Source organism: Phaenicophaeus curvirostris, chromosome 21 (assembly GCF_032191515.1).
Source record: "Phaenicophaeus curvirostris isolate KB17595 chromosome 21, BPBGC_Pcur_1.0, whole genome shotgun sequence".
Lineage (NCBI taxonomy): Eukaryota > Metazoa > Chordata > Aves > Cuculiformes > Cuculidae > Phaenicophaeus > Phaenicophaeus curvirostris.
The window spans coordinates 1,277,787-1,302,221 of NC_091412.1; the positions used below are offsets into that span (position 1 = coordinate 1,277,787).

At 55.5% G+C, this 24,435-nt stretch overlaps 1 protein-coding gene across 1 annotated transcript in view; it reads left to right on the forward strand.

Moving 5' to 3' along the window:
- Positions 1 to 510: 510 nt before the first annotated feature.
- STX1A (syntaxin 1A) overlaps positions 511 to 24,435 on the forward strand; it is a 75,418-nt gene continuing 51,493 nt past the window's right edge. Inside the window, exons 1-3 of the mRNA XM_069873995.1 lie at positions 511 to 587; positions 17,151 to 17,228; positions 18,895 to 18,994. Coding sequence (XP_069730096.1) covers positions 558 to 587; positions 17,151 to 17,228; positions 18,895 to 18,994 — 208 coding nt within the window. The 5' untranslated portion in view covers positions 511 to 557. The remainder of the gene's footprint in view (positions 588 to 17,150; positions 17,229 to 18,894; positions 18,995 to 24,435) is intronic.

The following is a 24,435-nucleotide window of genomic DNA, read 5'->3' on the forward strand; positions in this document are numbered from 1 at the left end:
CCCCCTCGTATGACCTCCCCAGATGTGACCCCCCCAGATGTTCCTCCCCCAAGACATAACACCCCCTTCGTGTCCCTCCCCCAGATATGACCCCATATGATCTCCCCAGATGTGCCCTCCCCAGATTTGACTCCCCCTCGTGTCCCCCCGTGTCTCTCCCCCAGATGTGCCCCCCCATGATCTCTCCAGATGTGCCCCCCCGATTTGACTCCCCCAGATATGACCCCCTCATACCAAGATTTGACTCCCCCCCGTGTCTCTCCCCGAGATGTGCCCCCCATGATCTCTCCAGATGTGCCTCTTCCAAGATCTGACTCCCCCCTCGGTGCTGCCTCTGTACCCCTCCCCCAGATGTGCCCCCCCCCCCCCCCCCAAGATTTGACTCCCCCTCGGTGTCCCCCCCGTGTCCCCCCCCTAAATGTGTCCCCCACGGTCTCCCCAGCTGTGCCGCCCCAAGACGTGTCCCCCGCGGCCCCGTGTCCCTCCCCCGCCGTTCCCCCCCGCGCCTGCGCAGCTCCTGCCCCTCCCCGCGGCGCCCGGACCGGCGGCGGCGCAGGATGAAGGACCGGACCGGGGAGCTGCGAGCCGTGAGTGCGGGGGGGGGGATGATGCTCCGGTTGGGGGATGATGCTCCGGTTCCCACCCCCACCCCCTCCAGCCCCCGGTGCCGCTCCAGTTCCCCTCCCTCCCCCGCCCGGTGTCGCTTCATTTTACCTCCCGGGTTTCCCGGTGCCGCTCCCGTTCCCCCCTCCCTCCCTCCCTCGTGCCGCTGCCGTTCATCCCCCCGGTGCCGTTCGAGTGTCCTCCCCGGTGTCGCTCCGGTTCTCCCCCCACCCCCCCACCCCGTTATCTCTCCGGTTCTCCCCCCGCTGCGCTCCCGGTGTCGGTTCTCCCCCCCTCCCGGTGTCGCTCCGGTTCTCCCCCGTCTCCCGCTGCCTTTTCCCGGCTCCGCTGATGCCCTCGGGGCTGGAAGGGTGAGGGGGCAGCACTCACAGCCCCTCAGGGCTACCCTCTTCCTCCCACAGACCACCCCCCCCGCCGGGGACACCCCCTCTTTCCCCTCAGGGCCTCCCCCTTCCTCTTCCAGGATGCCCCCCCCTCACCTTCCAGGGGCCCCTCCTTTCCCTGCCAGCCCCCCCCAACCTGCCATCGCCTGGCAAGGTGCCCCCCCTCCCCTTCTAGGTGTCCCCCACCTCCTGCCTTGCAGGGACCCCAACCCCCACCGGCCAGGGACCCCCCCATTGCCTTCCAGGGAACCCTCCATTGGTGTCCAGGGGAGCCCCCTCCCCCCCCGCCTTCCAGGGACTCCCCCATTGCCTTCTAGGGGAGCCCCCCCCAGTTACGTTCCAGGAACACCCCCAATTGCCTTCCAGGGGAGCCCCCCCCACCTTCCAGGGCCCCCCCTTCCCTACCAGGGACCCTCTTCACCAGGCAGCCCCCCTGCAGCCAGCCAGGACCCCCCCTCCCTTTCTAGTGACACCCCCTCACCTTGCAGGGACCCCCCCACCTTTTCCCCTGCCAGTTCCCCCCACCCTTGGCAGCCAGGGAGCCCCCCCTTTCTCCTACAAGTATGCCCCCTCCTTGCCTTCCAGGGTCCCTCATTTGCTTCCAGGGCCACCCCTCACCTGCCAGCCTTCCCCCCCTCCCCCCCCGGCTTTCCAGCCCCCCCTGGTCCCCCCAGGGCTGTGGTGCTGAGCTCTGCAGTGGGGGGGGGGTGTCCAGGGGGATACCCGGAGTGGGGGGAGACACACAAGAGCCTGAAATCCCAGGGTGCTGCACCAGCTCCCAGCCGCCCACCTCGTGCTGCCCCAGCACCACCTGCTTTATCTTGTATTTTTTGGGTTTTTATTAAATTACTTCATGGTGGGGGCTGCCTGGGGGGGGAGGAGGGCTCTGGCTGTCCCGAGGGGGTGACATTTGGGGAGGGGAGGGGGTGACGCAGATGCAGGGTGAGCGATAGAGGGTGCCCAGGCTGGGTGATCCCTGCCGACCCCCCCCCAGCATCGCTCCAGCTGGGATTTGGAGAACGGAGCCGGAGGAGGGGGGGCCTGTGAATGCTGGAGGAGGAATGGGCTAAATAAAGAACTGCCCCCCCTTCCCGCTCAGCCAGAACGCCTGGAAAACACCCAAACTGGGGGCTCTTTCTCCACCAACAGCACAGGCTGTGAAATAGGATTGGAAAATAGGCTTTTTAATAATAATAGTAAACCCCAGCCCCGCGAGCGGCCTCTTGGCAGCCGCCGCTGGCTGAGAAGTGATGCCGTGGAGTATTTTGAAAGCTCCGTTTCTTTAAATACGGCTTAAGAAAAACAAAATGCGGTTTCGCCTCCCTCGCTGCTGCTGATCCTGATTCATCAGCCCTGATCCTGAAGGGTGCAGCGTCCTCATCGGGCTGCCTGCTGCATCCATGATTCCAGGGTTGGAGGTCTGGTTTGGAGCATCTGTTGATTCCAGGGTTGGAGGTCGGGTTTGGAGCATCCAGTGATTCCAGGGGCTGGAGATCTGGTTTAGAGCATCCAGTGGTTCACAGAATCACAGAATCACTAGGTTGGAAAGGACCCACTGGATCATTGAGTCCAACCATTCCCATCAATCACTAAACTATACCCCTCAGCCCCTCATCCACCCTGGTTTGGAGCATCCAGCTGCCCTGGAGCTGAGCAGGGCTGTAGGGAGCAGGGCAGCACACATGAAGAACGTGGATTTACAGCCTCGGTGGTGATGTTCACTTGGAAGGAAGGAGATGCTGCAGTGGAAGGAGTGTAGGAGTGTTCGGGCTTGTTTTGTCTGTGCTGCTGGTGGTCAGCTTTGTTAAGAGCCGGGGCCAATTTCCTCCCATTTTAATCTAGTGTCAAAATTCTGCCAGGGATGTGAGGAATTAAAAGAAAAAACGAGAATTGTAGAATCATAGAATTGCTTGGTTGGAAAAGACCTTTGAGATCATCAAATCCAGCCATACCTGTCCCCTACTAAACCATCTCTGAGCACCTCGTCCATCATTTAAACCCCTCAACCAGCCCCCTGGGCAACCTCTGCCAGTGCCTGAGAATCATTTTGGTAAATAAATTGTTCTTAATATCTAATCTAAACCTCTCCTGGTACAACTTGAGGCCATTTTTTGTCGTCCTATTGTCTATCACTTGGGAGAAGAGACTAGCACCCACCTTGCTACAACCTTCTTTTCAGAGCTGGCTCTGTTGGAACCGAGGAGGGGATGTGGGGCTTTTGCTGCCTTGCAGAACAGGAGCTTCATGTCTTCAGGGGGATTTTAATATGGTCCTTGAAATTCCAGTCCCCTGTCTTTCCTGAACCTTGAGGATCCTGTTGTGGTCCAGCTCACTTGAGTATATTTTGTGCACCAAGGTGGTGGTGCCTCCAGGCGTGCTCAGAATCACGGATGGGAAATTTAGCTTGTGACTGAAGAACATCCTCTTGGTGTGGAGGAAGGGGAACCAATGGCAGGATGCAAAGGATGTGTGTGTGGAACAGGGCCAGCAGAGCTTTTCCTCTCAGCTGCTTATGGGCAGATGCCACCTCTCTGGCCATGGGTGGTGGTTCCTGCCCATCTGGGGCAGAGATGGAGCTGGTCTCCTTTGCCAGAACACTCAGGAGCAGCTCCTCCTGCTGTGATTGTCCCTGTGCAGTGTTGGTGACAGAGTGGGGATGGGACAAAAATTATCATGGTGTCATAGGATCCCAAGTGGGTTGGAAGGGACCTCAGAACCCATCCAGTTCCTTGCCATGGGCTGGGACTCCTCCTACTGGAACAGGTTATCCAAAAAGGGATTTATTTTGCTTCTCAGACGGTTTCAAAGCTGCTTCTCCCAGTGCTGCAGGTGCCTAAAATGTCTTGATTTAGGTTCAGCTTGTGTTGTGTCCTCAAAGCTTGAGGAGAGCTGGTGCTGAGGGTCCTGCATTATAAAGAGCCATCATCTATTGCGGATGGAGGAAGAGCATGGAGCTCTGCTGTCGTGGCTCAGCAGGGACTGTGGCCAGGCCCAGGGGGAGGTGGTGCCTGCGTGCAGGGCTGTGAGGGTCCCACACTGCTCCATTCTGCCCGGGAGATGACAGCTCCCTTTGGGTGAGACATCGCGATTTCAAGGGTGTGAGACAGGTCCAAATGCTAAAATAATGATGAATGGTGTTTTGAGAGAGAGTGGGAGGAGGTGAGGGAAATGTGCTGGTGTCATGGGATTGCAGGATGGCTCGGGCTGGAAGGGACCTTCCAAGCCCATCCAGTCCCACCCCCCTGCTATGAGCAGGGACACCTCCCACTGGATCAGGGGCTCCAAACCCCATCCAACCTGGCCTTGAACCCCTCCAGGGATGGGGCAGCCACCACTGCTCTGGGCAACCTGGGCCAGGGCCTCCCCACCCTCACCCTCGTGTGTCCACCCTGTGTCCACCCTAACCCCACCCTCGTTCAGTTTAAAGCCATTGCCCGTGTCCTGTCCCTGCAGACCCTGGTCACAAGCCTCTCTCCCTCTTGCCTATCACCCCCCTTTAAGCACTAAGCGGCTGCAGTGAGGTCTCCTCTTCTTCTCGAGGCTGCACAACCCCAGCTCTCACAGCCGTTCTCCCCAGCAGAGGGGTTCCAGCCCCTGGACCATTTTGGTGGCCTCCTCTGGAGCTGTTCTGCCAGGTCTGTGTCTCGTGCTGGGGACCCCTGAGCTGGCACGGGGCTGGGGGTGTGAGGAGAGCAGGGCAGAGGGGGAGCATCCCCTCCCTCGAGCTGCTGGCCATGCTGCTGGGGATGCAGCCCGGGAGACGCTTGGCTTTCTGGGATGGAAGCACCCATTGCAGGCTGATGGCCCATTTGTCACCCGCCAGTATCCCCCATGTCCTTCTCTGCAGGTCTGCTCTCCATCCATCCATCCATCCATCCATCCATTCCCCAGTCTGTGCTGGTGCTCGGGGTTGCCCCAACCCAGCTGTAGGACCTTGCCCTTGGCCTGGTTGAACTTCATGATGTTCTCATGGGCCAGTGCTCCAGCATGTCCAGGTCCCTTTGGATGTCTCCCCTTCCCACCAGTGTATTGATTGCACCACTCCTCTTGGTGTCACCTGTGCTTGATCCCAGTGACTGTGTCATTGATAAAGACATTGAGCAGGCCCTGGAAGTGGCAGTTGGCAATGTCTGGTCCCTGTTTCCAGCAAGACTCAATTCCCTGCGCTTGCTTCCCCATTGCTGGAGCGGTGGGTTGATGCCAAGGAGCTGAGGGTGCTGTGAGCTGCCTGCCTGGGACAGGAGTTGGGTGTCCGATGGGACACGGGGGCTGGAGGGCTGTTGGGGTCCAAGGGCTGGGTGGACCTGTGTGCTTTGGGTCTGGGTTCCTGTTGCTGGAGGAACTCCACACTCTTGGCCTTGAAGAAACGTGTGGCTGGGTGATTTCAGGAGAACAGAACTCTGCTGCCAGTTGGCAGAGTTTCCAGTAGCTCTTTCGTTTTGGTGACTGTAGCAATCGCTGGACTCTAGTTGGGCAGGGAAAGACCATTTATCAGTTGACAGATCCCCTCCCCGTTCCCCGCCAGGATGTTTTATCTTGCAATTATAAGATGGACATGTTCCTCGAGATGCTCAGGTTGACACGGGGTTCAGGCGGCGTTTGAAGAGGTTTGGCAAGGCCATCGCTCTTGCGGGCCGGTGTCCAGGCCTGGCAGGTTGCAGCACTAGTAGAAGCTCACACAGTGTGACGAGGACTTTCTCTGGAGTGGTGACGGGGAGAAGAAGGACCTGGAGGTCCCCGTTGCCCTCTGGCACAGGTCTCCTGTGGTGGGACTGGTCATCTGTTTTGGGAGCCATGGAGGTGATTGCAGGGTGGAAGTCTCAGCGTTTGCGTGCAACAAAACAAGGGTACAAAATGATGGTCGTGTTCCCTGGTGACCTTCCTGTTGAGTCTAAAGGCTTGACTTGCTGAAGTGAGTGTTAATTGAGAATAATCCCTCTGGGGTTTGAAGAGTTGCTCTTTCTGTTGGAATGAGTCCAGAGGAGGCCACGGAGATCATCGGAGGGCTGGAGCATCTCCTGTATGAGGCCAGGCTGAGAGAATTGGGCTTGTTCAGCCTGGAGAAGAGAAGGCTGCAGGGAGACCTTAGGGCAGATTCCAGAGCTGAAAGGGGCTGCAGGGAAGCTCGGAAGGGGCTCTGGATCAGTGAGGGCAGGGAGAGGATGAGGGGAATGGTTTTATGCCACAGGAGGGGAGATTTGAGATGAGATTTTAGGGAGAAATGTTTTGCTGTGAGGGTGGGGAGGCCCTGGCCCAGGGTTGCCCAGAGCAGTGGTGGCTGCCCCATCCCTGGAGGGGTTCAAGGCCAGGTTGGATGGGGCTTGGAGCCCCTGATCCAGTGGGAGGTGTCCCTGCCCATGGCAGGGGTGGGACTGGATGGATTTAAGGTCCCTTCCAACCCAAACCTTTCCATGATTCTATGACTTCGTGCCAAGCCTTCCTTTCTTGTTGTACCTAATCTTTTAACGAGGAATAGAATCCCAAACCACACCAATGGAAGAGGCACGGGTGCAAACCCAGACCTAGTTTGGCACTTCTCCAGCTTGCAGAAATGTTTGAAACGGTTTTGGGGGCCCTTTCCTCCTGCACCCATAGCTCCTCTTGGGCAGCTGTTTTCAGGTACCTTTCTCCAGCGTTGTCAGTGCGTTTGTGTGGTGCTGTCGTCCTTCCCAGCTGTCTGAACCCCTCATGTCTGCCGCATCCCTGTTCCAGGCGCTGCCGCCTACCCTTGGGGGTTGTGGAGTGGTGTGTGTTGAAAGTGAAAAGAGAGAGTGAGAAAGCGAGGTCGGCTCCAGGCCTGGCCCTGTGGATCCCCCCTTCCCTCCTGCGGCAACTGGAATCAGCCGCACAGCCCCCCAGGACTCGCAGCCAGACCTTGCTCCATCCCCTCCTGTTAATCACCTCCCACAGCTCCCGCTGATGATTTCTCTCTTGGGGGCATAAATGTGAAGTTAACCAGCAGGAGTCGGGGCTTGTTGATCTTCATCCTGCTCGTTGATCTCTTCCTGCACTTGGGGCACAACAACCCTGGGCAGCTCCAGACTAGGAGAAGTCTGGCTGGAAAGCTGCCTGGAGGAGAGGGACCTGGGGGTGTTGGTTGACAGCGACTGAACATGAGCCAGCAGTGGCCCAGGTGGCCAAGAAGGCCAATGGCATCTTGGCTTGGATCAGAAACGGCGTGACCAGCAGGGCCAGGGAGGTTCTTCTCCCTCTGTACTCGGCACTGGTGAGACCGCTCCTCGAATCCTGTGTTCAGTTCTGGGCCCCTCACCACAAGAAGGATGTTGAGGCTCTGGAGCGAGTCCAGAGAAGAGCAACAAAGCTGGTGAGGGGGCTGGAGAACAAGAGGAGCGGCTGAGAGAGCTGGGGGTGTTTAGCCTGGAGAAGAGGAGGCTGAGGGGAGACCTCATTGCTCTCTCCAACTCCCTGAAAGGAGGTTGTGGAGAGGAGGGAGCTGGGCTCTTCTCCCAAGGGACAGAGGATAGGACAAGAGGGAAGATTCAGGTTCGACATCAGGAAAAAATGCTTCACTGAAAGGGTGGTTAGGCAATGCAACGGTCTGCCCAGGGAGGTGGTTGTCTCGCCTTCCCTGGAGGTGTTTAAGGTTCGGGTGGATGACGTACTGAGGGACATAGTTTAGTGATTGGTGGGAATGGTTGGACTTGATGATCCAGTGGGTCTCTTCCAACCTGGTTATTCTATGATTCTATTATCTGGGTGGCGGGGCTTCTCCAGAGCCACCTCCTGCTGCAGAAGTCCCTGGAGATGGATTTATTTGCTTATTTCAGTGTTGTCTTCCTTTTCTTTTTTAACCCTCTTGCTTGCCTGACGTGCTTTTTGAGCTCTCCTCTTCAACCAAAAGGGTCACGTAGATAATTCAGCTTCGCTTCTTCCCTCGCCCGTTGGGGAGTGGGGCTGTCACGTGGCAGCCAGTGGCTCTGGACTGTGTGGCCGCAGCCCATGTGGCCACTTGGTCTGGCTGGAGTTGGTAGCTTGAGGAGTGATGCCAAAAAAGCTGATTTTCTGGGTACTGCAAAGAGCAAAAGCTGCTGGGGGAGGCTGTGTCCTCGGACCATGCCTGGCCCAAGCATCTCCCCACCGTGAGGGTGCATCTCCAGGGCAGGGAAGCTGCTTCTCTTGCTCCCTTGTGGTCCTGGAGAGTGGGAGGGAGTGAGACACTGGGCAATCCTTGCTCCTCATGATCTGCTGGCAGGGAATAACGGAGCTCTCTTGCAGTGCCTGCTTGGCATGTTCTCCCTCCGAGATGTTCTTTTGCTCCCCAGCAGCTGTGGAGTCCCAGGTGTTCCTGTGCCGCAGGGAGGCCGTAGGCACCACAGTGGTGGGCACGCACCTGAGTTGAGCAAGCCGAGGAAAACATAAAATCGGGACGACCCCTTGATGCACTTCAAACCCAGCAGCATGCAAAAGCCAGCCTGTAGGTCTGCTCTGTATGGTGTCCCATGACCCACCCCAGGAAGAGACTGAGGGCTGCAGGTAGGGCTGCACCATGCGTGGTGGCGCACAGGGGTTTGGAGGATGGCACCGGCCTCAGAGTGGGACACTGAGCCCCAGGATTCCTTGGTGTCTCCTGTGGAGCTTTCCATCTAAGATGTTCTGCTCCTCAGCAGTTGGGGAGTCCCAGGTGTTCCTGTGCTGCAGGGGTGGTGCTGGTACCAGAGCAGTGGGCACGCATCCAAGTTCAGAGTCATGAGTGATTTGGGTTGGAAGGGACCTCAAAGCCCATCCAGTTCCACCCCTGCCATGGGCAGGGACACCTCCCACTGGATCAGGGGCTCCAAGCCCCATCCAACCTGGCCTTGAACCCCTCCAGGGATAGGGCAGCCACAAATTCTCAGGGCAACCTGGGCCAGGGCCTCCCCATCTTCATTGTCGAGAATTTCTTCCTAATGTCTAATCTAAATCTTCTCCCTTCCAATTTAAAGCCATTCCCCCTCGTCCTATCACTCCATGCCCTTGTAAAAAGTCCCTCCCAAGCTTTCTTGTAGACCTCCTTGAGTACTGGAAGGTCACTGTAAGATCTCTTGGTGTCTGCTGGGGAGCTCAGGTTACAAGAAGGTTGGAGCTTGGTGGCCCCACCGAAAACAGCCTGAATGCAGAAATACTCTTTGCCTCCTGCAACCCGGTGCCGTGCTGGGAACGCTGGAGAGGAACGAGCTGTTGTGTTCGTGAGCTGTGTACGTTGGCTGTGTGCTGTGTGTCTAAAAAGGCTCGAGCCAAAGGGGTTAAGAGCAGTTCCCGTTGTTTTAATTGCAAGCGTCTTTGTCTTTGTGCGAGCCTGTACAAATGTTTGTTTTGCCATGAATCTCCCCGTTAACAAGATTTCTCAGGAAATATGCAAAATTATCACTACAGGCAGAACATATACAGTAAGGCTCATTAAGCCGAGTACTGTGATAAATTGCTACTTCCAGAAAATTACATATATTAGGGAAAAGGAGGAGAGGGAGCCCAAGTGGAAGACCCGGGAAGACAGAGTGTGCAGTCACGTCCTGGCTCCTGGCGGCTGGAGGGTGACCTGAGCAAACCGGTGGCCGGGGACAGCTGAATGTCCTTGGAGCGTGGAGTCTGCAGGATTAACTGTAGAGGAGATACATGGGAAGGGGAAGGCAAGCAAGGAAGGACGACTTCCCACAGGAACAGAGCGATGCTGTGTCAGGACCAGACCAGGCAGAGAGCCAACAGGACTGTCTTTACTTAAAATATAAACAGAGGTGACTCCGGAAGCAGAAGAAGTAGAACGTTTTTGGAAGGCAAGGAGAGAGGGCAGGGGCGATGTGGCCAGTGGCAGGGATGGTGTCTGAGATGTGGGTGCTGCCTTGCCCCTCAAAGTAGGGAGCAGACTGGTGGTTGTGAGGTGGTGTGGACCTGAGGACAGGCTGTGCTTGTCATGGGCTCACAGAATGGTTTGGCTTGGAAGGGACTTTAAAGCCCATCCAGTTCCACCCTCTGCCACGGGCAGGGACACCTCCCACTGGACCAGGGGCTCCAAGCCCCATCCAGCCTGGCCTTGAACCCCTCCAGGGATGGGGCAGCCACCACTGCTCTGGGCAGCCTGGGCCAGGACCTCCCCACCCTCACAGCAAAACATTCCTCCCTCTGTCCACCCTAACCCCATCCTCGTTCAGTTTAAAGCCATTGCCCATGTCCTGTCCCTGCAGACCCTGGTCACAAGCCTCTCTCCCTCTTCCCTGTCACCCCTCTTTAAGCACTAAGCGGCTGCAGAGAGGTGTCCTCACAGCCTCCTCTTCTCGAGGCTGCACAACCCCAACTCTCGCAGCCATTCTCCCCAGCAGAGGGGTTCCAGCCCCTGGACCATTTTGGTGGCCTCCTCTGGAGCTGCTCTGCCAGGTCTGTGTCTCGTGCTGGGGACCCCTGAGCTGGCACCGGGCTGGGGGTGTGAGGAGAGTGGGGCAGAGGGGGAGCATCCTGTCCCTCGAGCTGCTGGCCACGCTGCTGGGGATGCAGCCCATGTGTCTTTTCACATGATGCCAGCACGAGATGTGGTTATGTTTGGGAGGTGATGGTGTGAACCCACACTAATATGTCTGAAAGCTGATAGGTCATGTAAGGAAGGAAGTTTCTTCCAGACCTCAAATCTGCAGGACTGATGTTGACCCTGTGTGAGCAGCTCCTCACATGGCTTTCCTCTAAACCCTCTACCAATTCCATGCCCTCCTCTGGACACTCTCCAGGAACTTGAGATCCTTTTTATACTCCGGGGCACAAAACTATTGAATGGTTTGCATTGGAAAGGACTTTCAAAGATCATCTAGTCCAACCCCATTGCAATGAACATCATCTGCTAAATCAGCCCCTGACTGGGTTGTAAAATTCTAGATCTCCCGCTCCAAGTTATTTGTGTTCATTTGTTCTTTGGCCAGTGTTCTTCTTCCACTGGAGAAGGTTCCTCGTCCCTGCTGCCTGCTCTTCTGGCATCCATTGGTCCCTCAGCATTTGCCACCAAGTGTGGAGGACCAGCCCAGGTTCCATACTGTTCTAGTCTGCTTTAAGGTGGGGCTGAGCTTTCTGTTAATGGTGCGATACTGCAGTTTCTAGTGGATTAGACTCTTGGAATCATAGAATCATAGAATAACCAGGTTGGAAGAGACCCACTGGATCATTGAGTCCAACCATTCCTATCAAGATTCTTCCAGACCTGGATTTATTTTCGTGGGAACTAACTCAAATAATAATAATTTAAAAAAAAATTCTTCTGCCCATGTTGCCTTTTGAGTTTTCAGAAAGTCAGTGCCAGCCGTGGCCGCTTCCCATCATGCAGTGCTTCTGCTCTGATGTCTGCTGCGGATTTGCTGGTTTGAAGTCTTCCTTTTTATCTGACTTTGCTTTCACATCTTAGGATTTTATGTGTAGCCTCACCAATGCCGAGTCCAGGGGGAGATCCCTTCCCTGCTCCTGCTGGCCACGACAAGGATGTTTGTTGGCCTTCTTGTCCCTGTGCTAGAGCTACAGGGGGAGGTCATCGAGCTCAGCTCCTTGCCCTCTGCAGGGCTGGTGGCACCTCTGTCACCTCTGACATTTGTTAAGTGGAATTTTACGTGCCTGCTTCTAAAACTGAGCTTAAACGCTGTCCACAGCTCTGATAAAAGGGTTAAGTTTCATGCCCAAGACCGGTAACGCAATTCTGCAGCAATGAAAGCCAACACCTTAAGGACAAAACCCTTGGAAATCTTGTTCTCTCTTGCACTGCTGGGGCTGGAAATTGGAAGTATCTCCTGACTCATGCAGATGTTGCTGAATACTGAACTCGTTTGTGCTTTGAATTGTTCTTCATCAAAAAGTTGTTAGTGGGAGGTATGGGCTGGTTTTGGTGAATATTGGAATTGGACGTGGCTGATGTGAGGCCTCTGGGCTGTAAAATACTCGGTTTATGATGCTGCATAATTTTATTAGATGTATAGTCGGCAAAACATGCTGAGGCTGTAGGTGATTTAAGGTGTGGTCTCTCCAGGGCTCTCTCTGGCAAGCAGACCCTCTGGCTATTCTCATCCACAGCCTTAACACCACCTCCCCGAAAACTCTCTGGAGCAGGACTTCTACTTGGGAAAGGCTTGGTTTGGCTGCTGTGAAATGCTAAAGCAAACCCTAAAGTGTGAAGGGTCAGCACAGTCTCCCAGGGTGAGGGTGGTGGCGATTTGGTGGGTAGGAGACCGATGGGTGCTTTGGGCATTAGAATCATAGAATCATTGATGTTGGAAAAGCCCTCTAAGCACCCAGTCCAACCGTCAGCCTAACCCCACGTGCCTGCTAAGCCGTGTTCCCAAGTGCCACGGCCACACGCTGTTTGAACCCCTCCAGGGGTGGAGACTCACCCACTGCCCTGGGCAGCCTCTGCCAGGGCTTCACCACTCTGTCAGCGAAGAAATTTTTCCAAATATCCACTCTAAACCTCCTGTGGCACAACTTGAGGCCATTTCCTCTTGTCCCATCCCTTGTCACTTGGGAGAAGAGCCCAGCACCTGCCTGATCACAACCTCCTTCCTGGGAGCTGCAGAGGGTGATGAGGTCTCCCCTCAGCCTTTTCTTCTCCAAGCTATAAAACTCCAGGTCTCTCAGCTGCTCCCAGAACCCCTGGGCTCCAGACCCTTCCCCAGCTCCGTTCCCTTCTCCAGACACGCTCCAGCCCTTCAATGTCCTTCTTGGAGTGCTGTTGTCCTTCTTGCCCACTTGGACCACTGCTGACTCATGTTCAGCTGCTGTTGACCAGCACCCTCAGGATCTTTTTTGCTGGGCAGCTTTCTAGCAACTCTTCCCCAAGCCTGGAGCTCTGCATGGTTGTTGCAGCCCAGGTGCAGGACTCGGCACTTGGCCTTGTTGAACCTTATCCTGCTGGTCGCAGCCCACGGCTCCAGCCTTTCCAGGTCCCTCCTGCCTCCTGCCTGTCCTTGAATCCCTTCTGCGATTCTGCTGCTGAGCATCGCAGAGCAGGGCTCGGATGTTTTCAGGGATCTGGGCATCCATATGCTTTACTACGTGTCCTGTAGGTTTCCTAAGATGGCTGAGAAGAGATATCGGAGCAGCTCGCTGCTGAGTTATTCCGACCTCGTCCTTGGCAGTGATGCGTGTGCCGGAGCCGCGGGGAGCGAGCTGCTGCAGGAGCTCTTGGCTGCCGGCAGCAATGCCCTGGGCTTGGGGACTTGGACACGAGGAACAAGGTGACGGGTGTTGGACCCGCTTCGTGTGGGGCTGCGGTCCCAGCCGTGCCCCACTACTGTTGATCGTCCCTCCACCGAGCAGCCTGGTGTCATGCATCCCACGGGGCGCCTTGGTTTCGGTGCAGAAGTGATTTTGCAAGTCCAGGGGGCTGGAATTTCTCAGACTGGGCAGATCAGCACAAAGGTGTCCAGTAAATACCCTCCTCCCACCCTGAAATGCAGCTTGGAAGCGGAGCTGACGAGCAGCATCCTGCATCTCTGAGGGATGAGGCAGTTTTTACTGAATATAATGGTCCCTAAAAGGGAAGTAGCAGCTGTTGGGGCTTTTTCCTTTAGTTGGGCTTTTGGGAAGCTGGCTTTCTCCCCAGTGGGGCTTGGAGGACCCCACAGCCCCGCGGGGTGGCTAGAGGCAGGGCCAGGGCTTGCAGCCTGTTGGTGCAGAGCAGCTGCTTCCTAGGAAAAGGGTCGGCTCGTGTGGTTTTGCGTGCGCTGGCTCAGCTTCACGGGGGGCTAAGCCGAGGCTCAGCACGGTGCCCTGGGAGGTGCCCAGGGGTGGCCAGGCCCGTGGCTCCTGTGCCCCGGCGCTGCTCTGCTGCCTGTCGCAGCTCCAAAGATCCACCCAGGCATGGTCCAATTCATCCGCAACGCTAACAGAAGAGAGCAGGAGCTCTTGTCTACTGGAAAGGAAGGATGGGGAGGGGCTCTTGATCAAGGAGGGCAGGGATAGGACAAGGGGAATGGTTTTGGGCTGCAAGAGGGGAGATTGAGATGAGATCTTATGCAGAAATGCTTTTCTGTGAGGGCGGGGAGGCCCTGGCCCAGGTTGCCCAGAGCAGTGGTGGCTGCCCCATCCCTGGATGTGTTGTAGTCCAGGTTGGATGGGGCTTGGAGCCCTTGATGCAGTGGGAGGCATCCCTGCCTATGGCAGGGGTGGAACTGGATGGGCTTTGAGGTCCCTTCTGACCCAAATAATTCCATAATTCTACGATTCTGTGATTCTGATGAGCTCATCTCCTGCTGGAAGCTGGTTTTCAAGCTGGTCTCACCTAAGGCACTTCCACTTGCAGCACTTTGGTGTATCTCTGTTTTCTCTCTCCCTGTAAGGAGCCTTGGGGCAGCCTTTGCTGCCGGAGGTTGTGGCCTGTCCAGTGCACCAGACAGATGCAGAGATGGGTGAATGGCCATTCCAGCAGCTGAGAAGCACCGGGAGGGTTGTGTACGTGGCATGCTTGCACGGCACTGGGAGTGCATGCTCCTTGACTGTCACTGCTGAGCAACCCAGGCTTTGGAAAGCTGTGAATCATTTGCTGCTTGTGTTGAGCAGCACCAGCGGGTAGCTTTGACCTAGACTGGAGCTTTCCACTTGGCGTTGAAAGCTGGGATGCTCACAGCTGGGATGTGTGAAGTGAAGCTGCTGTCAGCTGGGTGGACACTTTAGGCTTCCTCAGAAAAGGTGTTTTGGTTTTGTTTCTACTTTGGCAGCAGTCTATGGGAAGAGACTTCAAGCCTGCGAGGGTGGGCAGCGTGCCCGGATCCAGCCCCGGGATGGGGGTTGGAGGCAGAAGCTGGGAGCAGCTGATCCTTCAGTGCCCGGCACCCTGAGAGCTGTGCCTGCCCAGTGCCATCTCCTCCTCCTTGAGCCCTGGTCAGCCCCCCAGCTAACACCTCGCTGCTGCCTCCCTTGCGTGGGGTGTCGTGTCGGATGCGGCGTGGCACAGGGGGGATTTCCAGTGACGTGGGTTGGACAGATGGTGAACTTCTCCAGCCTGGAGTGACACACGCCCTCCCGACCAGCAGGCTGCACGCTTGTAATTTCCTTTTCATGGGGTTGCTGGCCTGGCTTTTGTGCCGCTCTCGCTGGACGCAGCAGGGCGGCACCACGGTCTGTGCCTGCCCTAAATAACCATCAGCCTGCGCATCAGTGCTTGGCTGCGCCTGGGGGGCGAGCTGCCTTGAAAAGAGAATCACAGAATCATGGCATGGTTTGGGTTGGAAGGGACCTTAAAGCCAGTTCGAATCCCCTGACATGGGCAGGGACACTTCCTACTGGATCCAACCCGGCCTTGAACCCTTCCAGGGATGGGGCAGCCACCATTGCTCTGGGAAACCTGGGCCAGGGCCTCCCCACCCTCACAGCAAAACATTTCTGCCTAAGATCTCATCTCAATCTCCCCTCTTGCAGCTCAAAACCATTCTCTTCATCTTCTCCCTGCCTTCCCTGATCCAGAGCCCCTCCCCAGCTTTCCTGGAGCCCCTTTCAGCACTGGAAGCTGCTCTAAGGTCTTCCCACAGCCTTCTCTTCTCCAAGCTGAACAACCCCAACTCTCTCAGCCTGTCCTCGTACAGAAGGTTCTCCAGCCCTCACATCATCTCCATGGCCTCCTCTGGCCTTGCCCCAACAGCTCCCCGGTGCTGAGGACTCCAGAACTGGACACAGTGCTCCAAAATCTAAGCACATTGGTTCACTCCAGGCCTTGCAGCTTCTGCCCTGGTGTGGAGCCCTGGTCATGGCTGCAGTGGACGACTCTGGAATTCCAGGCCTTAGGGAGTGTTACTTCTCCATGCCCACAGAATGGTGGGTGAGGGCAGCAACACGCCTGCTTTTCTCTGCCGGGGTGAGGTTTTCACTTGAGTCGCAGTAGCTCTCCAGTCTCAAGGTCTTTGGATGAGCCCTTTATGAAGTGGTTTCCAAAGCAGAGGCTGCCATGAGCAAGGTGGCGAGGCTGAAAGCTGAAGTGTCCTCTGGGGGACCCCACTCCGGTCAGTCGCCTAAGGCCAGAAAGACAGTTATAGGGAGAAGGATAGATATTTCATCTAACTTATTTCACGGTAAGAGTTGTGTCTCTGGAGACCGTATTAGCTCTGCAAAGTGCAAAGAGGCCACGGGGTGAGGTGTAACCACCTGCAAAATGTGGGACAGTTATAAGATGAGCAGAGACAATCCTCTCTCTTAAATCTTCTCCATTCCACTGGCTCCTTCTCTCTAGTGAAGATGGAGCAAGAAGAAACGTCCACCCCATTAATATTCCACTTCCCTCCGTCATGTATCTGCTTTGGATAGTAATCTTTTAAATGTCTCCTTATTCACAGGACTGTAAATTTTTCTTTTGCCTGTGAGCTCGTGTCTCCTGCGTTGCTGGGGTGGGAGGTATTTTCATCTCTGGTGACAATGACACACTGCTGCAGACAAGGGCAACCCCTCGTTTGCCTGCTCTGGCTTTAATAGTTCTGTTGTATTTTCTATTCTCTCCAAGCTTTCCTGTGCTTTGCAGCATCCCTCCTGTTTTCCCATTGCAGCATCCCTCATGTTTTCCCACTGAAGCATGCCTCATGTTTTTGCAGCACAACATCCCTCATGTTTTCCCATTGCAGCTTCTCTCATGCTTTCCCATGACATCATCTCTCATGCGTTCCCATCACGGCATCCCTAATGTGTTTCCATTGCAGCATCCCTTGTGCTTTCCCATCGCAGTATCCCTTGTGCTTTCCTGGTGCAGCATCCCTCATGGTTTCTCATCACAGCATCCCTCATGATTCTTATCGTAGCATCCCTTGTGATTTCTCATTGCAGCATTCCTCGTGCTTTCCCATCGCAGCATCCCTCGCGTTTTCCTCTTGCAGCATCCCATCTGTTTTCCCATCGCTACTGCTTGCAGAGCCACTGTGCTCGTGCCCAGCTGAGCAGAGCTCATAAAGTTCCCCCCCTTGCAGCTCTGTTAGCGCCCAGGTACCCTTAGCCGTGTTCTGCTCTTGCTGTGGGAGGCGTGTGGTGTGGGATTGGGCTTCAGATGCAGCTCTCGGGGCATCCCACGCTCTGGCTGGTGTTTGTTGCAGCTCCTGCGAGCAAGTGACTGAAGGGAAAGGGCGAGGTGCCCCCAAGGAGATCCTGAAATGCAGCCGCAAACTTTGCAGAAGGCACTTGTTGATGCTTCTCTCTGTGTTGTTGCAGGCAAAGGACAGCGATGATGATGATGAAGTCACTGTCAGCGTGGACCGGGACCGCTTCATGGATGAGTTCTTTGAGCAGGTAAGAGGTTTGCTTCTCCAGTACAAATTTAAAGCCAGTTCAGACCTTTCCTCTAGTGCTGGAACAGGCTGTGCTATGGACTCCTGGAGCAGCACTCCAGGTGGCAATGGGGACCCTGTCCTGGCTGATGCCACTTGGCTGATGGTCGAGGTCTTCAGAGGAGATGCTGAGAGTGCTGAGAGTGCTGATTAGCAGGAACCAGGCTTCCATGCAGACCTGGTGCTGTCGTAGGCTTTCCTGGCCCTACAGATGCTTTCCCATTAGAGCATCCTTTATGCTTTCCTGTTGAAGGATCCCAGTTCCATCTTCTGCTCCAGAAACCAGTAGGGCAACTGGTCCAGGTTAGAGGGAGTAGGTGAGCCTTGCAGCGTGCTGCTAAAGTGGAGCAGTGGCTCTCAAACCTCTCCTGAAAGCACCTCTGCAGAGTAGCAGTTTCTGCATGGGATTGATTTAATTTTGTGTCTCTCGTTACCAAACAAGAGGTTGTCTCCTGGCATGTGGGTGGCTGGAAGCTCTGCATGCGGATTTTTAGCACACCCTTAGCATGACATGTGTGTAGGGGGTGTTAAAATGTGTCTGTGCAGGCAGCGGAGGGGGGAATGGAAAAAAATCTGATGTGCAGATGGAGAAAGATGAGCAAAGTGGTAGTGTGAGTTGAAGGAGAAGACAGAGCTGGAGGGTGGGCAGCCCAGCAGGCAGAGGGCACAGGTAGAGGTTCCTCCTCTCAGTGATGCAGACGTTTCTCCTTGGAGTACAACAGGAAGATGCCAGTCTGAATTGGCTGGCAAGTGTGGCCGCTGTGGTCTGTAGGAGAGGGTCAAGATGGGTTTCTCAGCCCCTGGAGTAAAGAGTCATAGAATGGTTGGTTGGAAGGGACCTCAAAGCCCATCCAGTTACAACTCCTGTCATGGGCAGGGACACCTCCCACTGGATCAGGGGCTCCAAGCCCCATCCAACCTGGCCTTGAACCCCTCCAGGGATGGGGCAGCCACCACTGCTCTGGGCAACCTGGGCCAGGGCCTCCCCACCCTCACAGCAAAACATTTCTGCCTAAGATCTCATCTCAATCTCCCCTTTCTCAGCTCAAAACCATTCCCCTCATCCTCTCCCTGCCCTCCCTCATCAAGAGCCCCTCCCCAGCTTTCCCAAAGCCCCTTTTCAGGACTGTAAGCTGCTCTAAGGTCTCCCTGCAGCCTTCTCTTCTCCAAGCTGAACAACTCCAACTCTCTCAGCCTGTCCTTGGATGGGAGGTTCTCCAGCCCTTGGATCATCCTCATGGCCTCCTCTGGACTCGCCCTAACAGAGCGAGCCATGGGCTACTGAGCTGGGACAGAGCCTGCCTTGTGCATCCTCGGCAACACTGAGGGACAGAGTCTGGGAGTCTGAGCTGATGTGAATTTAAATGACCCTCCAGTGTTTCTCAAGGCATCACAAAGACTACAGGGTCTGTATCCCATTGCTGGGACTGCAGAACCTGGGTGCTGTGGAAGGTCTGATTTCACGACAGTCCTACAGTTTGAGGATCCAGCTGGATAATATTCATCCAGGACAACATTTGCTGTGTTTCAAACATGTCACTGTTGCTTTGGGATAGGATTTAGTAACCCATCCCCTTTCGGCAAGTCGGGATCTCTCAGCAGCCCTGTCTCATTGTCCATCTCTGTAGGTGGAAGAAATTCGAGGCTTCATCGATAAAATTTCAGAGAACGTGGAGGAAGTGAAGAGGAAGCACAGTGCCATTCTTGCTTCGCCCAACCCCGATGAGAGTGAGTGAGCCGTGATCTGCTTGCATCCCCGCGGGCGCGTGGCTGTGCTGGGCCGGGCCGCTGGTGGGGTGGACGGAGTCCGACAGAAGTCCTCTTGCCTTCAGGTGGCCAAGGCTGGAAAGCCACAGCTCACTGAGTTGGCCAATGGCTGGTGTGTAGGAGGGCTGGGAGGTGTGTGGGAAGGAGACAGTGGGACGGCTGGTGGCTTTTTGACCTTGAGAGGTGGTCAGGGCCCAGTGAGGCTGCTGGTGTGGAATTCCTGAAGGATAAGAGCAACGTGGAGGCTGCAAAGAGCGATGACTGGTTTTGTATTTGTTGGCCATTGTCTTGCCCTGGGCTGCCTGGGGACTGTATGTGGATGAGGCAGCACTTGCAGAATAGGCTCATCACAAGAAGGATGTTGAGGCTCTGGAGCGAGTCCAGAGAAGAGCAACGAAGCTGGTGAAGGGGCTGGAGAACAGGCCTTATGAGGAACGGCTGAGAGAGCTGGGGGTGTTTATCCTGGAGAAGAGGAGGCTGAGGGGAGACCTCATTGCTCTCTCCAACTGCCTGAAAGGAGGTTGTGGAGAGGAGGGAGCTGGGCTCTTCTCCCAAGGGACAGGGGACAGGACGAGAGGGAATGGCCTCAAGCTCCGCCAGGGGAGGTTTAGGCTGAACATTATGAAAAAATATTTCACGGAAAGGGTGATTGGGCAGTGGCAGAGGCTGCCCAGGGAGGGGGTTGAGTCACCTTCCCTGTAGGGGTTTAAGGGATGGGTGGAAGAGATGTTGAGGGGCATGGTTTAGTGTTTGATGGGAATGGTTGGACTTGATGATCTGGTGGGTCTTTTCCAACCTAGTGATCCTATGATTCTATGATAACCTACATGGCCTAGGAATGGTCCAGCTTGTCTTTGAGCCCGTGGTGTGGACTTGCGATGGACTTCAAGCCCTCTGTGTCCTGAAGGATATTTGTTGCTGGCTGGCCAAAGGGTCTGTCCGTTCTGAACCTTGGTTTGTTGCCAGGGACAGAAGTTAAGGATAGCAGCACCCAAAAGGTGGTGACGTTTGGGAATCTGTGAGATCTGGCAGAGTTAGAGGTGTGGGTGATGAGATCCCCCGTGCCCCAGTGTGAGCAGTGCACCTCCTGGGGGAGCTGGAGGAGCACTGGCAGAGCGCCTGGGGCTGGCCAGGTCACCTGGGCTTCCATAATGCAGAGAATTTCCAGCTTTGGTGTTGGCAGCTCCTCACTGGGGAGTGGGTGGGGCTGAGGTGGACATGGCTGAGTGGAGCTGCTCGCTGAAGTGGCTCAGGGGCTGGGGCTGGCCAGGCTCACCAGCTGAGGGACATCACTTGAACATCTCTGGTGCTCCAAGCTTGTTCTTCAGTCTTGCCGTGAGCCCATGTGGAGTTTCCTTTGCTCCCCTCCCTCATGGTACTGGTGGTCCTAGGGGCTGATGACTGCAGGACCAACGATACGGGTTTGCTCTGAGCTGCTGGCAGCCCTTGTCAGGATCTGAACGCTGCTTGTGCCGTCCAGGTGTGCTTAGGGGACTGGAAAGCTGAGAGTAGGTCTGTGTCTTGCCATCTACGAGGGCATGTAGTGATGGGAGGAGGGGGAATGGCTGTGAATTGCAGAGGGGCAGGTTTAGATTAGACATTAGAAAGAAATTCTTCACAATGAGGATAGGGAGGCCCTGGCCCAGGTTGCCCAGAGCAGTGGTGACTTCCCCATCCCTGGAGGGGTTCAAGGCCGGGTTGGATGGTCCCTCCAGGACCTTCTCAATCCCCCTAAGACCCACCAAATTCCCCCAGGATCCCCCCAACCACTAAGACCCCCTCAAATCCACTCAGGATCCTATCAATCCCCCTAGGACACCCTAAAATCCCCCCAGGAACTCTCCAAACCTCTCTGGACACTCTCAATCCCACTAAGACCCCCCCAAAACCCCTCCAAGACCCTCTCAATCCCCTTAAGACTCCCCGAAATCCACCCAGGACCCCCCAACCGCCCCCCAGGGCCTCTCAACTCCCCGAAGACCCCCTCAAAACCCCCTTGGACCCTCTCAATCCCCCTAAGACCCCCTTAAATCCCCTCCATGACCCCCCAAACCCTCCCCAGGACCCTCTCAACTCCCCAAAGACCCCCTCAGAACCCCCCAGACCCTCTCAATCTCCCTAAGACCCCCCCAGATCCCCCCCGGACTCCCCCAGAACCTCCCCAAACCCTCTTAATCCCCCTAACACCCCCTCAAACCCCCTCCAGGACCCTCTCAATCCCCCTAAGATCCCCCAAATCCCCCCAGAACCAACTAAAACTGCCCCCCCGACCCCTTCAATCCCCCTAAGACTCCCCCAAATCCCCTCCAAGACCCTCTAAATCCCCCTTGGAGCTCCTTGCTTGGAGCAACTGGATCCGGAGGGAGGTGTCCCTGCCTATGGCAGGAGGTGGAAGTGGATGGGCTCTAAGGTCCCTTCCAACCCAAATCATTCCATGACTCTATGATTCTATCTACCCTTCTCCCATACATTTCTCTTCATTTGCCGAGTGCAATTCCACTCATATTCGACTGCGAGTTGTTTCTAGAGGTCCCAGGAGGTTGTCTGCACACACATTTCCTTGTGTCAAATCAATAGACATTGCTAATTGCTTGGAAGAACTGGCCCTTCCTAAGCTGTCTGACGCTCCCCTCTCCTGGCAGCTGCTCCTCAGCTAGCATTCACATGGCCAAGCCTGGATGCGAGGGATTTTCTCCTGGGAATTCACGTGTCTCAGACTGTTGCTCAATCGTCCTCCAGGCTCTTTTGCTCTGCGCTTGCGATGTTAAGATTTTCCAGTGTTTCTGTTTGGGTGTTTTGCAGGAAGAGCTGTCAGTGCTTTGCTTCTGGCTGCTGGGCTCATACGGCATTGTGTCCGCTTGGGGCTGAGCCGGGGCGCGGGCTGCAAAGGGCACACGTAGCCTGAAAGCATAATAGTATTTTTAAAAGTCTGAGATCTGCAGTGAACAAGATCTGGTGACATTGCTGGGACTTGCAGAAGCATCAAGGACGTAGAGAGTGCTTCAGGTTTGGTTTTCCAGTGTTTCCTGGCCTTGGTATTGGAGAAAATTCAGTTTAGAATGCCCCAAACTGTTCAGGCATGAAAGAAGAATCATAGAATGGTTTGAGTTGGCAGGGACCTCAAAGCCCATCCAGTCCCACCCCTGCCATAGGCAGGGACACCTCCCACTGGATCAGGGGCTCCAAGCCCCATCCAACCTGGCCTTGAACCCCTCCAGGGATGGAGCAGCCACCACTGATCTGAGCAACCTGGGCCAGGACCTCCCCACCCTCACAGCAAAACATTTCTACCTGAGATACCTCAATCTCCCCTCTTGCAGCTCAAAACTGTTCCCCCTCATCCTCTCCCTGCTCTCCCTGATCCAGAGCCCCTCCCCAGCTTTCCTGGAGCCTCTTTCAGCACTGGAAGCTGCTCTAAGGTCTCCCTGCAGTCGTCTTCTTCTCCAGGCTGAACAATCCCAGCTCTCCCAGCTGCATGGTGCAGCTCAGTTTGGTGAATGGTTCAGATTTTCCGTCAAGAGATACAAATTCCTTAAACACCATTGGCTAGTCCCTCCTAGAGCTGGAGGATCTTGGAGTGGGGCTTCAGAAGATCAGCGCAGGGCTGATTTGTGAAACTCATGGTTGGAGTTGCAGCTGGAGTGCTGAGTGGAGGGAGAGAGGGAGGGAACGATGGATGGATGGGTGGATGGATGGATGGATGGATGGATGGATGGATGGATGGATGGATGGATGGATGGATGGATGGAGTCTGTTGACTGAATTGCTTGCTGCTTTTTCAGGGTCTCTAATAGCGAGAAGAGACTCCATAAGGTAAAGTCCTACTGGAACTTGTCTCTTAAATGACCTTGTGCTTAGGTGGTTTTTGTGTTTATGCTCGGCCACTGCAGAAGAAGGTGAGGTCCTGATGTCTGTGTGAGACCAGGATTTACCCACTCGCCTGACACGAGGCAGAGGTCCTGGGCTGGATTCCTGTCCTGCGGAAGGGCTCGTCCCTCTCCTCCCTTGCTGCTGAAACCCTCTTCTTCCTGCACAAACTGTTCTCAAATCCGTGTTGCTGCTGCTGCCTGAGCTTATTTTGATGCCCGCTGGGTGGGCATCTGGCTTACTTTGCGGCTGTGCCGGCACGGTGACAGCCCCCTGCCTGCCTGTGCCTTGTGGCTCCCACAGGCTCGTGCCCAGATCCAGGAGGACAGGGAGGGTCTCCCCACCAGCCAGCTCCTCGCTGCAGGGTGGACAGCATCAGACCAGGGCTTGCGTGGGCTTGGAGCGGCTGAGGGGCTGTCTTCCTCCTCGGGTCAGAGCCATTGCTGCTGCTGCTACTCCTGAGTTGAGTCACAGCTCCTTGTAGACCTGTTCCTAAAATCCTTCCTGGTGAGTTGCTGCATCTGTTGTCGCTCCTGGCGCTTGAAGCAGGCTGTTGGTCTTCAGTCCAGGCCGCTTCTCAGAGGAGGTGGCTTTGAGTGACAAGTTGCCAGCCGGAGAGGAATGAAACGATGGGTTTTTCTTTTGGAATGGCTAGGAAGTTCTTCTCTGCCATTCATCTTTTCCATGCATCACATCCCTCCCCACGGCCACGTGCCACAGCTCCTCATTGCTGCGTTCTACAGTGGATGCTGTTTGCTGAGTAAATCGCTTCCAGGAATGTACATCTCCAAATCTGAAGTCATGTCTTTCAGCCTGTTGGCTCAGTTCATCTCCGCAGGCTTCGGAAAACCTGATCAATATTTCAGACCTGGAAGCAGGTCCATGCCAGCTCTGCACCAGGATGGAACGGGAGGTTCAGTTGCATCTACATTTGACCTCCGGTCTCATAATTTAAGCTGTGCAGACTTGAGGGGGTGGCTTTGGAAACCAGGGTACAGGGCCTGGGTGGCTTTCTTCAGGATCTTGTTCGCTTGAAGATTATTTGAGATATTTAGAGAGTGGCCTCCAGACCATCTCCTGTGCCAGGAGGTCAAGGAGACAAATCATAGCTGCTCACCTCGGTCTAATGCACTGAGGCAACACTGGCCAGTGCCAAAAAGGCAACTGGGAGTTATCTTGGTGCCTGGGCTCCAGCCAGACGTCTCAGCATGCTCTGTGCTCTGATGTTAAGCATAGCCTTGCTACTAACGAGGTCCTTTTGGTAGGTGGCACAGCTGGAAGCTGGCTTTGCTCAGAGATGTTGCTCAGGTGCTGCAGGGAGGAAGGGAGGCTGCAGCTGAATCTCACCGTAGCTGCTCTTCTCAGGCGCTGCCTCCCGTGCCCTCTTAGCTCTGTGTCCTATCATAGAATGGTTTGAACTGGAAGGGACCTTCCAAGCCCATCCAGTCCCACCCATGCCATGGGCAGGGACACCTCCCACTGGATCAGGGGCTCCAAGCCCCATCCAACCTGGCCTTGAACCCTTCCAGGGATGG